At 37.3% G+C, this 13,120-nt stretch overlaps 1 protein-coding gene across 10 annotated transcripts in view; it reads right to left on the bottom strand.

Annotated features, from left to right (window-relative positions):
• The window catches only part of PATJ (PATJ crumbs cell polarity complex component), a 377,446-nt gene that overhangs the window by 214,971 nt on the left and 149,355 nt on the right, over positions 1 to 13,120 (bottom strand). For all 10 annotated transcript variants that reach the window (XM_059135624.1, XM_059135619.1, XM_059135627.1 and 7 more), the window contains 2 exons: positions 8,002 to 8,112; positions 3,921 to 3,998 (listed from right to left, as the gene is read on the bottom strand). In XM_059135624.1, the coding sequence (XP_058991607.1) occupies positions 3,921 to 3,998; positions 8,002 to 8,112 (189 nt within the window). The remainder of the gene's footprint in view (positions 1 to 3,920; positions 3,999 to 8,001; positions 8,113 to 13,120) is intronic.

The raw sequence follows: 13,120 nt of genomic DNA, 5'->3' as shown, positions 1-13,120 counted from the left end.
GTGTGACTCCTGATCTTGGGGTTGAGTTTGACCCATGTTAGGTATAAAGATTACTTATGGCTCAGTGGGTTAAGCCGCTACCTTCGGCTCAGGTCATGATCTCAGGGTCCTGGGATCGAGTACCACATTGGGCTCTCTGCTCGGCGGGGAGCCTGCTTCCTCCTCTCTCTCTCTGCCTGCCTCTCTGCCTACTTGTGATCTCTCTCTGTCAAGTAAATAAATAAAATCTTTAAAAAAAAAAATCTTCCAAACGAAAACCTACTATGCTATTCAGAGATATACATTTATAATAACAAATAGTAAATTTATAAGTAATAAATTTACAACTGAGAATGTGATAGGACATAAAAAGTCTCAACTAATGCAAAAGAATGTTGCATAAACCACAATCTTTGATTATAATGGAAATATGTTAGAAAATAATAGGTTTTTAAAAATATTCATGTGGAAGTTTAAAGATACATTTCTAAATATATTTGGGTAAGAAGAAAATGTGGGGGCTTAAAAAACAGTACTGAATGATAAACATTCAACTTAAAATCTTGGGATGTAAATAATGACTTAAAAGGAAATACATGGGGGTGCCTGGGTGGCTCAGTGGTTTAAAGCCTCTGCTTTCAGCTCAGGTCATGATCTCAGGGTCCTGGGTCTGACCCCCACATCAGGCTCTCTGCTGGGTGGTGAGCCTGCTTCCTCCTCTCTCCCTCTCTGCCTGCTTGTGATTTGTCTGTCAAATAAGTAAAATCTTTAAAAAAAAAAAAAAAAAGGAAATATATGGTATTAAATGATTATTTTATTTAAAAAATAGCTAAAAAATTAATAAATTCTACAACTACTTAGAGATTATGGTAGGGGGTGGTAGAAGAAGAAAACCAAACAAAATAAGGCAATATAAAGATGCGAACAAAATCAAGCAGAATAGGGATGCCTGGGTGGCTCAGTGGGTTAGGCATCTGCCTTCAGGTCATGATCCCAGAGTGCTGGGATTGAGTCCCACATCAGGCTCCTCGCTCAGCAGGTAGCCTGCTTCTTTTGTCTGCTGTTCCCCTTCTTGTGCTCTCTGACAAATAAATTAAAAGAATAAAGATGCAACAGAGATGACTAACACAGATCAAAAATCAGAACTTCAAATGAAGGAACTACACACTTGAAACTAATGTAATGTTATGTCAACTACAAAAAAAATTTTTTTGAGAAATTAAACGACAATTACTTTCAAGATTAAGAAGTAAAAAGTAAACTATAAACTATATTCACAATGAAAAAGAACTATAAACAGAGCAAGCATAATTCAAGCTAAGATAATAAACAACTTTGGGGTGCCTGAGTGGCTCAGTCAGCTAAGTGTCCGCCTTCAGCTCAGGTCATGATCCCAAGGTCCTGGAGTCGAGCCCCGTATTTGGCTCTCTGCTCAGTGGGGAGCCTGCATCTCCCTCTCCCTCTGCCTTTGCCTGCCACTCCCTCTGCTTGTGCTCTCTCTGTCCAATAAATATATAAAATCTTAAAAAAAAAAAAATAACTCTATTCCAACAAATACAAAAAATTAAGTGACATCCATATTCCTGGAAAAGAATCAATAACAAAAACTGACTCTAGAACAGAAAATCTGAATAGTTCCATAAGTACTGAAGAACTGAATCAGTATTTTAGATTTTTTCTGACAGAAAACACGGGCCCAAAATGGCTTCATAAGCTAGTGTGACCAAAGATTTAAGGAATGAATAATAACCATTTTACAGAAATGCTCAGAGAACTAAAAAAGAAGAAATACACCCACTATTCATTTTAGTAGTCTCATATATTCAAAAGCAGATACAACAGTAAATTCCAGGCCAATTTCATTCCTAACCACAGATGCAAAAATCCTAATGGAAATAGTGCCAGCAATGTGCAAAAAAAAAATCACGATCAAATTAAGTTTAATCCAAGAATTCAAGAGTGGTTTGACATTATGAAATCTATTAATGTAACTTACCACATTAAGGGATTCAAGGAGAAAAAAATGTATAATACACAATTATTTCAGTTAATGCAGATAATACATCTGATAAAATTCAATCCCAATGCCATTCATAATAAAAATACTTAGCAAAATAAGAATGAAAGGGGTTACTTCCTTAACCTAAAGGATTAGCTACAAAAAATTACAGCACACATTATATTCAATGGCGAAATATTAAAAGCAATCTCTTAAATTTCAGGAGGAAAAACAAAAATGATAGCTATTATTACTTCTTTATTACACAATGGAGGTTTTAGTAGATACAATAAGATTGGAAAAAGGGGAAAATGAAAACTGCCTTTATCCAGAATGATTATTATCACCCATACAGAAAATCCAGAAACAAAAATCTACATAGTATTAGAATCTGGGACTCATATTCTTATTAAAATTATATATATTTATGGAGGACATAAAGACAGTAGAAAGCTCTACCTAAAGTATTTAAAATATTTAGTAAGTTTATATTTAGGTGGTGAGTTTATGAGTGATTTTGTTTCAGTCTTTCAGTTTTCCCAGTGTTATGCACTGGATTCTTTTATTAAAAAATAAGGCAATAATGTTATACAATACCAAATAAAAACATTAAAAAAATCAATTCTATGTCTACATACTAGCAACAACAGAAAACGCAGTTTAAAATACTTAAAAGCCATACAAAATGAAAGAGTATCTACGAATAGACCAAAGATTTACAATATCTTTCTCAAGAAAATTGTAAAAATTGAAAGAAAAAAGAATTTAATATATAGAAAGATATACCATGTCAATGATTAAAAGGGTTAGATGTCATAAAGATATACTTCTTTAAAAATTAATCTATAGATATGATATGACTCCCATCAAAATCCTCAGATTTTTTTTGTGGAATTTGATAAGCTAGTCCTAAAATTCAGAGAAAAGAAAAGGGGTACAAATAGGGAACACACCTCTAAAGAAGAAGAAATATGTAAAGGAAATTGTTCTACTAGAAAACAAGATTTAGTACGAAGCTTTAATAAATGAGTTAGTGTAGCATTTGTGCTGGGACAGACATGGGGAACAAAGAGAAAGCTCAGAAGCAGACCCCCTGATAACCTGAGCTAGGACAGGTTGTATACAAGTCAGTAGGTAATGGAGGGCCTATTCTGAAACAGTAGGATAGTTATCTTTATGGGGGAAAAATAAAAACCTATCCTTACCTAATACTATATCCTAAAATAAATTTTAGATGGACTTTACTGGAACAGAGGTAGGAAAACAAGGATGGATGACGAATTCTGATTGATGGTAAGGAATGTTTTCTCGGGGGAGATGACCTCTGGGCTGCTCCTTGGAGGATAAAAGGAAGAGCAATGTGGGAAATGGATTTCCAGGCTGAGAGAACTGCAAGATCAAAGTCCCCTAAATTCCCTAGAGGAAGATGCATTTTCTGGGAATGGACAGACAACCAGCTCGACGGAACAGGAAAGACAGACAAAGATGACAAGGGATGAATGGTGCTTTATCACATTTTTGCACCTATGTTTCTGGCTTTTATCCTGGCCAGAACTAGTTAGACTCATAGGAAGGAAACATTTTTAACACAGTCTTTCTACGCTGATACTAGTCAAAACACCATTTTCTTTTTTTGAAGATTTTAAAATTTATTTCGCAGAGAGATCACAAGTAGGCAGAGACGCAGGCAGGGGCGGTGGCGGGGGGGGCGGGGGGGAGGAGGAGGCTCCCCGCTGAGCAGAGAGCCCGATGTGGGGCTCGATCTCAGGACCCTGAGATCATGAGCTGAGCCGAAGGCAGAGGCTTATTAACCCACTGAGCCACCCAGGCGCCCCTCAAAACACCATTCTTATTAATTGCAGATCAGGTAGGAAAAAAGACACCAAAATCTTTTTTTTTAAACCAAAAAACATTTTTAAAAGGCTTGAGAGGTTCACATTACCTTTTCCTTTTTTTCTTCGGTGTTTTGGTCCTGGTTATTAGCGATTTTGTTAGCCTTGTTATGCACACTAGGAAGGACCTATGATATCACACAAAAGGAAGGGAAAAGGAATAAAACATTTAAACGTCACAATCATTAAATTTCCTAATTTTTTAAACAGTTAAAATCTTACTTAACTAAGTCACTAACTTCATCTAAAAAATAAAGACATGAAAAGCAGAATTCAAGGCAAACAATACAATCTGAAAAATATTACAGGCTGGATTACCCAAAATATTGTATGCATGCATGCGTGTGTATGTGTGTGTAACATCGAAGAACCACAAACTCACAATATGTGTAGATCCAGAAAGTGAAGATGATGAAAAAGAAAGTCTCAATACTGTCATCCAAACACCTCATTTTGCAAAAACAGTTTTAGGGGTGACATATATAAACCCCTCCCTAGAACACAGGAGGCATCATTTATGTGATTTACCTTATTCATCACTATCCCAAATCAAGTATATTATCTAGCACACTGTGCACACTCAATAAATATTACACTAGTACTTTTAGCATGAAGATAAACCACAGATCTATTTACATCTCTGGATAAAAGCTCAATGAGAGCTGGAATTTAGTGATTTATCACTATACATAGTGCTCAGAAAAAACCTATTACATAGTTGCACTCAATAAATGTTTATACATGAGCAAAATAGTTCCATTTCATAGAAATACTTTTAATTCTCAACGGTGCCAACAGCATAGATTACTTTTTGACTCTTTTCTTTCTACCAAACAATCTATGAAACATCTTGGGAAAATATAAAATTTTTAGTGATTTTTTTTTTTAAGGGCTCCTCAAATAGCTAACACAAATAATCTTGGCAAAGAATCTGATGACAGACATGAGGGTTGTAAGAAAAAACAAATCTCCTTTCCCAGAAATGTAAAGAAACTGCCTGCCTAGGGGTAATTTAAAAAACAAAACAAAGCAAAGCAAAAAATACCTCTCTCTATACACGCAATTTAAGATTAAATTTTCTTTGCCTTTAATATGGAGTCTAAAGAAATAAACTAATTTTGGAACAAATGAGAAAGTCTCAGAAATGTTTCATTTAAGTAAGAAACAACAGAGGCACCTGACCGGCTCAGGTGGTAGAGCATGGACATTGTCATCTCAGGATCATGAGTTCAAGCCCCACACTGGGCATGGAGCCTCCTTAAAGATAGATAGATAGATACATAGATAGATAGACATAGATAGAAAGGAAATAGTAACGACACATAACATATATTTAATGTTTTATATGTGAACAGACATTGTTAGGGCTTAGTGTTTATTCCTCCATTTAATACAAACAATAATCCAAGTGCTTTAAATTTGAGACTTTCTGCAAGACTTCAAAAGAAGTCATTTTCAAACACTAACATGAAAGGCCCAAGTTCAAAACCTGGTTGATCTACAGGCATGTATTTCTTGTCCTGAAGAATCTGGTAAGTCTCCCTGGTAAGTCAGAATACCTGTCCACACTGGACCTACCTTCTCCCATGGGAAAATCTGGCTGGAGCTGAAGAGCAGAAGCTCTGGGATGGGATACAACATCAGCTGCCACTCCTAAGCTTACACTGTTCTTTGAACGGCACAGAAATATATCTCTGTAAATGTACCATTAGCCAAATTTGGAAGGCCAAAGGCTTACCAAAAAAAACTGCATCTTTAATAAAAGCAGAAGATGCCATATTTCTTGTGACAGTGAAAATTTTATTTTTATACGTTTAGTATGGAAGTGTACACATAAAAGAAGTTTAGGTGCCATTACAAAACCATGGTATTAGGGAAGGACAAATGGAATACATGGGAAAAGAAGGCAACACAGGATAAGAAATCTAATGAACTGAAGGGATGATCCCAATTTCAAACAGGTTTGTTTTGGAATGTAGAAAAAACGCATGTGAAATGTACCTATGTTATTAAGTGGGAAATAAATGCCCTGGCATAAAAACTTGCTATAGGGGAGTATAGTATAAATCAGTTCTTCTCTCAAACAAGCACTTGCCAAATAAATCTAAGTGGATACACGCGTTTCTTTCTAGCATGCTAAAAACACTACTGCGGAATTGAGGAGAAAAAGCTTAAAAAGGTAATGTGTTGGTGAAACTCCAAAAGCATCTGTTAAAAGTGCAAATATAAAAAAAGTAAAATATAACACAAAGAATTTTTTAAGAAGTACAAATATAAACACCACTGCTCAATTGATGATGTTAATGACAATCTCCATGTGACCAGGGCACTTTAGACATAGGGCCTCCTTGATGGTCCCAATGTTAGAAAATGACTTCTTTTGGGGTTTTGCAGAAAATTTCAATGTTAATGTAAAGTAGTCAAAAATGATTAAGCATTTGGCTCTACTTTCTATTTCTGTGATGACCACTATTACTCACAACAATAAATAAGCCCACGAGAGCCCCATTTTGCAAACTCGATTCCTTTTAACGCCTCATTCAACAGGAATTACTTTGTGTTAAAAAATGGAACAAGTCATGTCCATCACCTGAATGTGCTCCCTTGCCTAGAACCAGAGATAGCTCAATGCTTGATGAACCAAATGCACAATGTGGCAGTCTCTTGTGCTGCATGGGGAATAAGTGACTTGAGCATGGCATGACGCCTAAGAAGATTTTCTTTTTTTGAGCAGTGATAGAAATTGTGCTGTTTGTGTCATCTGAGTGAAAATTTCCACCTCAACTCACCAGCAAAGGCTGGATTAAATGCTTGCTTGGCCTTTTTGGTTGACTTTATAACCTTTTTTTGCTTTGAATATTTTTTTGGCAGGGCAGTCATAAGTGGTCACATAAAGGTATCAAGTCACCAGCTAATTCTCATTTAAAATTGTTTCTTTGGAAGTACCATTTGGCAAGGAATAACCTGGCCAATTTTCCTATGGAACTCAGTCTCCAGAAAAAAAATTGACAGCCTCAACTACCTTCTCAATATTGTAAGAAATAAAAGGTGGATTCCAAAAAGGTGGTTTCCAAAAAAAGTGAATTAAAAAGTGGATTCCCCCCAAATTTCAAACTGTATGAAAATAGGAAGACATTATTCAGTTCCCCATTCTCAGGGAGTCTTGACGGTGTAAACACAGCACTAAGACTGGGAAAGTTCATACTGCATCACAGTGTACCCCAGCAGAGCTGCCCCTCCTGGGGAGGGTGACCTTGTAGGCCCCTGAGTGTAGGCAGGTTCTAAGTTACATCAAAATGTATTGATACCACCCCCCCACCCTCAGGGCAGCCAAACCTGTTTGCCCAGGTTGCCACACAAATATTTTCTGTATGCCTTGACATACAAAAGGTTGAAAAGCACCACCTCATTTACTGAAAAGCATTTTAAAAAAATACCCAGTTTTTCTACTGTTCAGAAGTACCTATGTTTTGAACAGCTGTTTTCCACTATAAGAAAGAGAAATAAGCCTTTCTTCCAGTCACAGGGCTTAGGGGTGATGTTTCTGTTGTATATTGCAAAATAAAGTACAAATCCTGCCACTGACATCTATGTAACAGAATTCTAATTCCATACTGAAAGAATTATTTATTACAGATAAAAGTGTTACAATTAATTACTGCTAGTTTTGAATTCAGGATGTACAACAATGCACCGCATTTGCATTTTTATGCTCTTTTAATAACTACACAGGGCATGGAGGTACCTCTAGGATGTTTTCATATCTGACCCCCTTTATGTTCAAAGTATTTTATAAACAAAGTAACTGACTCGGAAAAGTCAAGTAACTTGTCTCTAAGTTAGCAAAGCTGGTCAACAGGGAATTAAGGAATGGAAAACAGGTCTAACTCCATAGCCTGTGACTTATACCAAGGCAGACTGGAATGATTCAAAGTTGACCAAAAGACCAAAATCAAAGAAGAAAAAGGAGAAGGTGAAGTTAATAACTAAAATTTTATGAAGTAATGCTTTTTGTAGGTAATAGCAGGATCGAAATGAAAATATGTGGAAAAATACATGGAGGCAAAAGCTTGGTCCACAGATACAGAGAGAGTATTTTTAAAGTTTTTAAAAATCCCAACTAATGCTTACTCTTGGAGTGGATGACAAGCTCTGAACAACGAATACCACGGGATTTCCTGCATTCTTAATGGCCTCAACTGCTTCTCTGTGAGAGGCATTCTGCAAATCTACTCCAGACACCTAAAACACAGAAGTGATTTTATTTCAATTAGAAAGGCTCTAGAGTTCATATGTATTATCTAGTGATGAGAACAACCAGAATCTAATGATCTAATGAATTAGACCAAAGGGGGAAAAAAAAATCACCCATAAAAAGCTTGTTTAAAAACATGTTTAAGGAAAATAACATTTTACCTTCAAGAAAATTGAGTAAGACAAGTATCTTAATAACAATAGCCCTGGTAAAACATAATTATGCAAAATAGGGAGCTCGGTCAGTGATAGAACCATAAGTAGCTTCTGAGCTATGATGATGTCACCTCTGCCACTAAACACAGCACAGAATTCTGAATGGGGACAGGGGAGCGTGGTCTGGACTCTTCTCTCAAATTGAGAAGTACAATATTTAAAGCAAATTGTCCATTATCTTAATTGAGTAGTTGAACATCTCTCAAATTATGTTTAAAAAAGAACTACGAAAATATCCATAGGTTCTTTTTACTGAAAGTGTTCTCTGTTCAGTAAATTGGAGTAAGTCTACATAACTCCTTATCATACAAATTTCAGAGACCCTAACTTTCAAACATGTCCACAGTCTCCAAGAGCATTTTGTATTTATCATATTTAACAGAACCAGTCTTTCAAATTGATAATGTATCAAAGCCTGGGTAAATGTTGGGGTGGCTTATGGTCAGTGGATAGTGATGATCTGTGAATACTTCTTTGCCATCAGGAGACCAAGCAGGGATGCAGGTGGATAGGGCTGTGGGATCAAAGTTGGCTTTCGTGTTTAAGCTGGGAGGTATTACAGTAACCATGGTGTGGTGGAGGGAAAATGCATGAATCCTTGAACAGTGAAAAGGGAATGACTTCCGTGGCATAAGTTAGGGAGATTGGTTAGAAGCACAAATAGTTCCTATGTTCCTATGTTGTTACAGATACAGATAGGAAAAAAGTTTTGGCACACGGTGAGAGCAAGGTGAAGTTCCTTTTTTAGAGCAAGGTGAAGTTCCTTTTTGACTGCCTCTATTTTCTCCATGAAATAAGAAACAAACGTCATAAAAGGAGTTAAGAGGGAGAAAGACAGTTTAGAAGGTGCGAAGGAGTTACCTCTGAAAGGAGGAGAGTGAAACAGCCAGGGAAATTTTACAGGATTGAAAGGCAGAGCTAAAGACTCTCTTGAGAAGGAGCTCATGAATTTAAAATGAGACCAGATAGCCTCACTGGTTATTTTCTCCAGCCATGCTAGAGACCGGAAATAAGCCAAAAGTTGCATTTAACTAGGATGTGGTTTCCGTAGACAAGTTCAGTAAAAGCAAAGGGGATCCAAGGAGCTGGAAGTGATGGGAATGTTCGGTAAGTGAATCAGAGCATGGTGAGGAGAAAAGCAAGCATGTCCCAAGCTGAGGGACACAGAGGTAAGGGCCAGAAGGTAGGAGACAGGAGCCTGGTGTGGGAGAGGGGTTTTTTTGTTTTTGTTTTTGTTTTTAAGAGTTTATTTATTTATTTGACAGACAGAGATCACAAGTAGGCAGAGAGGCAGACAGAAAGAGAGAGAGGAGGAAGCAGGCTCCCCGCTGAGCAGAGAACCCGATGTAGGGCTGGATCCCAGGACCCTGAGACCATGACCTGAGCAGAAGGCAGAGGCTTTAACCCCCTGAGCCACCCAGGTGCCCCAGGAGAGGGGTTTAAAAGCAGGGGAGTGTAAAGCCCAGTGTAAGAGAGAGGGTGCAAAGAGGTGAGTTCAGGGAGGCAGCTGTGGCAAGAACTTTGGCCTTTTATTCTAGCAGACATCCACTGGAAGATTTTAATAGGCTCTGTGAAACCTCTTTTTCCATATAAACCCAGGAAGGATATGAATAACTATAAACCAATAAAGAAAAAAATTTTAACTGAAACTTAAAAGCTATCACAACAATCAACATTACAATCGTGAAGCTTCTTTTGAATGACCTAATCCCCAAAACATTCAACAGTAAGAGAAGTAGAAGCTACAGAAGAACCATTTCATATTCTGGATTTCTACAAGGTTAAATGGGAATCATTGAAGTTGGGAAGTTAGGAGAAAAAACAGAATTCTGCTATACTACCACAGAAATATAATCTTAAATTTTTCTCAGCTTCAAATGTATAACCCAGAAGTGTGTCCGTTCACACAATTAAGACCCATTTCTTAAAGTTAAATTAATTGCTAACCTCCCAGGTCAACAAATTCTTCTTTATAAAGACCTAGAGCTCTTTTATGCAGCTATTTCAAGGCAGAGAGAAATGACTATTAAGCTTTACTTATGGGGCGCCTGGGTGGCTCAGTGGGTTGGGCCTCTGCCTTCGGCTCGGGTCATGGTCTCAGGGTCCGGGGATCAAGCCCCGAGTTGGGCTCTCTGCTCAGCAGAGAGTCTGCTCCCCCTCGCCCCCTCTGCCTGCCTCTCTGCCTACTTGTGATCTCTCTCTGTCAAATAAATGAATAAAAATCTTAAAAAAAAAACAAAACAATTAAGTGATGCTTTTCACAGGAAAAAAGTAAACAAAATGACTCAGCACAGTTGACAAAATAAAAAAGTGTTAACATTTCAAATCTGCTGTGAGTTTAAAGAAATTATTAAATCTGGGACAAAGCAGTGGCTTCTTACTAGTATATAAGAGTGATGGATTAGTAAGAGAATACTTTGTACTCAACTCACAGCACAGAAAAGTGAGGGGGGAAAACATGTAATTTAAAAAGATAAAACAATCAACATTACAATCAGAAAATAGGCAAAAGACATGCACCAACATTTCACTAAAGAGGACATGTACAGATGGCATGGAAAGTTCTTTTATCATTAGCCATTAGGGAAACTCAAAACAAGATATCACTATCTACCTAGGAGAATGTCTGAAAAATAATGACACCAAATGTTGGTCAGAATGTGGAGAAACCGGATCACTCACATGTTGCTGTGGGAATGTAAAATAATACAGCCACTCTGGAAAATAGTTTCCTTCAAAACTAAAAATGGACTTACCATACAACCAGTAATTGCATTTTGCGGCATTTACTTCAGACCAAATGAAGGCTTATCTTCACTTAAGAACTTGTATACCAATGTTCACAGAAGTTATAGAAGTTTTAGTCATAATAGCCAAGAGCTGGAAACGACCCAGGTATCTTTCTTAAATATATGTTATATTAAATATTACACCTTATTTATGTAGATTTAAGATTTATTTATGAGAGAGAGAGAGCGCATGCAAGCGGATGCAGTGGGGAGACAGGGGCACAGGATTATTTATTTATAGATAGAGATTGATTTATTTGAGACAGAGAGAGCTGGTGCACACAGTGGAGGGACAGAGGCACAGGAAAGAGAAAGTCCCAAGCAGACTCCCTGCTGAGTGTGGAGCCCAATGTAGGGTGACCTTAAACCCTGAGATCATGACCTGAGCCAAACCAATAGCCATTACCCAGGTACCCCAACCTATTGTCTTCCAGTGAGCGAAAGGTTAAACTCTAGTACCTCTTCCACACCATGGAATATTATTCAGTCACAATAAAAGGGAATGAACTATTGATGGATACAACAAATTAAATGAACTTCAGTGAGATTATGCTGAGTTAAAAAGACCAATCTCAAAAAGATGCAGAATATATAATTCTACTTATGTGACAACTGTGTTATGTGATAACATAATTACAGCCATGGAGAAACAGGTTAGTGGTTGCCAGAAGTTGGGTATGGGGGTTGCCAGAAGTTGGGTATGTTATGGGAAGAGGCTGCAGGGGAGGACACAGGGGAATCTTGTGGTGATCTAGTGGCGTTTCTTTGACTGTGGGGTGGTTATGCAAGGCTACACAGGGGATGAAATGGTGGAGAGCTACAAAAACATACACAGTTATACATGAGCTCATGTATTACTGGTGAAATCGAAATAAGTTCTGTGAATTGTGCCAATATCAGTATTTCAGTTTTGTTATTGTACTACAGCTGTGTCACACATTAACACTGGTAGAGGCTGAGGGAGGTAAGTGTACCTGGGACTTCCTTACGCATTTCCTTACAATTTCCTATGATTCTGTTTCACAATAGAAAGTTAAGGAGAAGAAAAAGACCAAAGAAAACACAAAATGTATATTTAAAAATTAAGTTCAAATATATCAGTAATAAAAAAAAGAATCAGTTTCACTTATTTATTAGATGAAGATTATCAAGGTAGATTTAAATAGAGCAAAATTCAGTTATAGGCTGCTTACAAAACATACACCTAAAACAAAATCATAAGGGTGAAAGTGAAGGGATGAAAAAAACAATGTGCCATGCAAATTCTAAATAAAGGAAACCGCACCTGCCCCAGAAGCCAGAGTAATCCGTTTAAAATATGTATGCACTTGTAATTCTCTAATGGACTCTCACTGTGTTCAGAGAAGGCAACCTTCCAAGTCCTCTGAGAGGTGGCTTCACATTAGCTCTTAAACTTTTTCTCTCCCCACTCTCTTGCTCACTCTCCCTTCCATAACCAATCTATCAGTTGTCATCACCACCTCCACCGCCCTTCCTTCCTCATCTTTCTGCTATCTGCTATAATCCAGCACTCCACAAACTACTTACATATTATCTATCTTTCCCACTACCACGGAAATCCCCTAAGAGTAGGAATTTTGTTCATTTTCTTCATTGCAATATCCCCGTGTGTCTGAAATCTTTTTGATTTCAAAAACACGAATATAACCTAGTATCTGTATATAGAGAACTTTTACACAGTTCTTTGCTTTAATTCTCAGAGTGATGCTCTGGGTTTTTAAATTCTCATTTCCATTCTATTTCGAAACTGAGAATAAGGTGGGTCTAATAATATGTCCAAGAACAGACACAAAATAAACAGGACAATCAAGATTTCAACCTGTGACCTCCAGAGCTCTTTTCTTTCTACCAGAACTAAAACACCACAGCTGAAGCTTAGTGTCATAAAGCACGTATCAAGAACCCACAGATTCTGGGGCTGAAGATATTTAATACGATGTCATCCAATAAAGCCAGTGCCAAGAAATGCA

Source organism: Mustela lutreola, chromosome 10 (assembly GCF_030435805.1).
Source record: "Mustela lutreola isolate mMusLut2 chromosome 10, mMusLut2.pri, whole genome shotgun sequence".
NCBI classification, from domain to species: Eukaryota; Metazoa; Chordata; class Mammalia; order Carnivora; family Mustelidae; genus Mustela; species Mustela lutreola.
The sequence above is the reverse complement of the archived record's forward strand: the minus strand, read 5'-3'. Positions and strand labels throughout refer to the sequence as shown.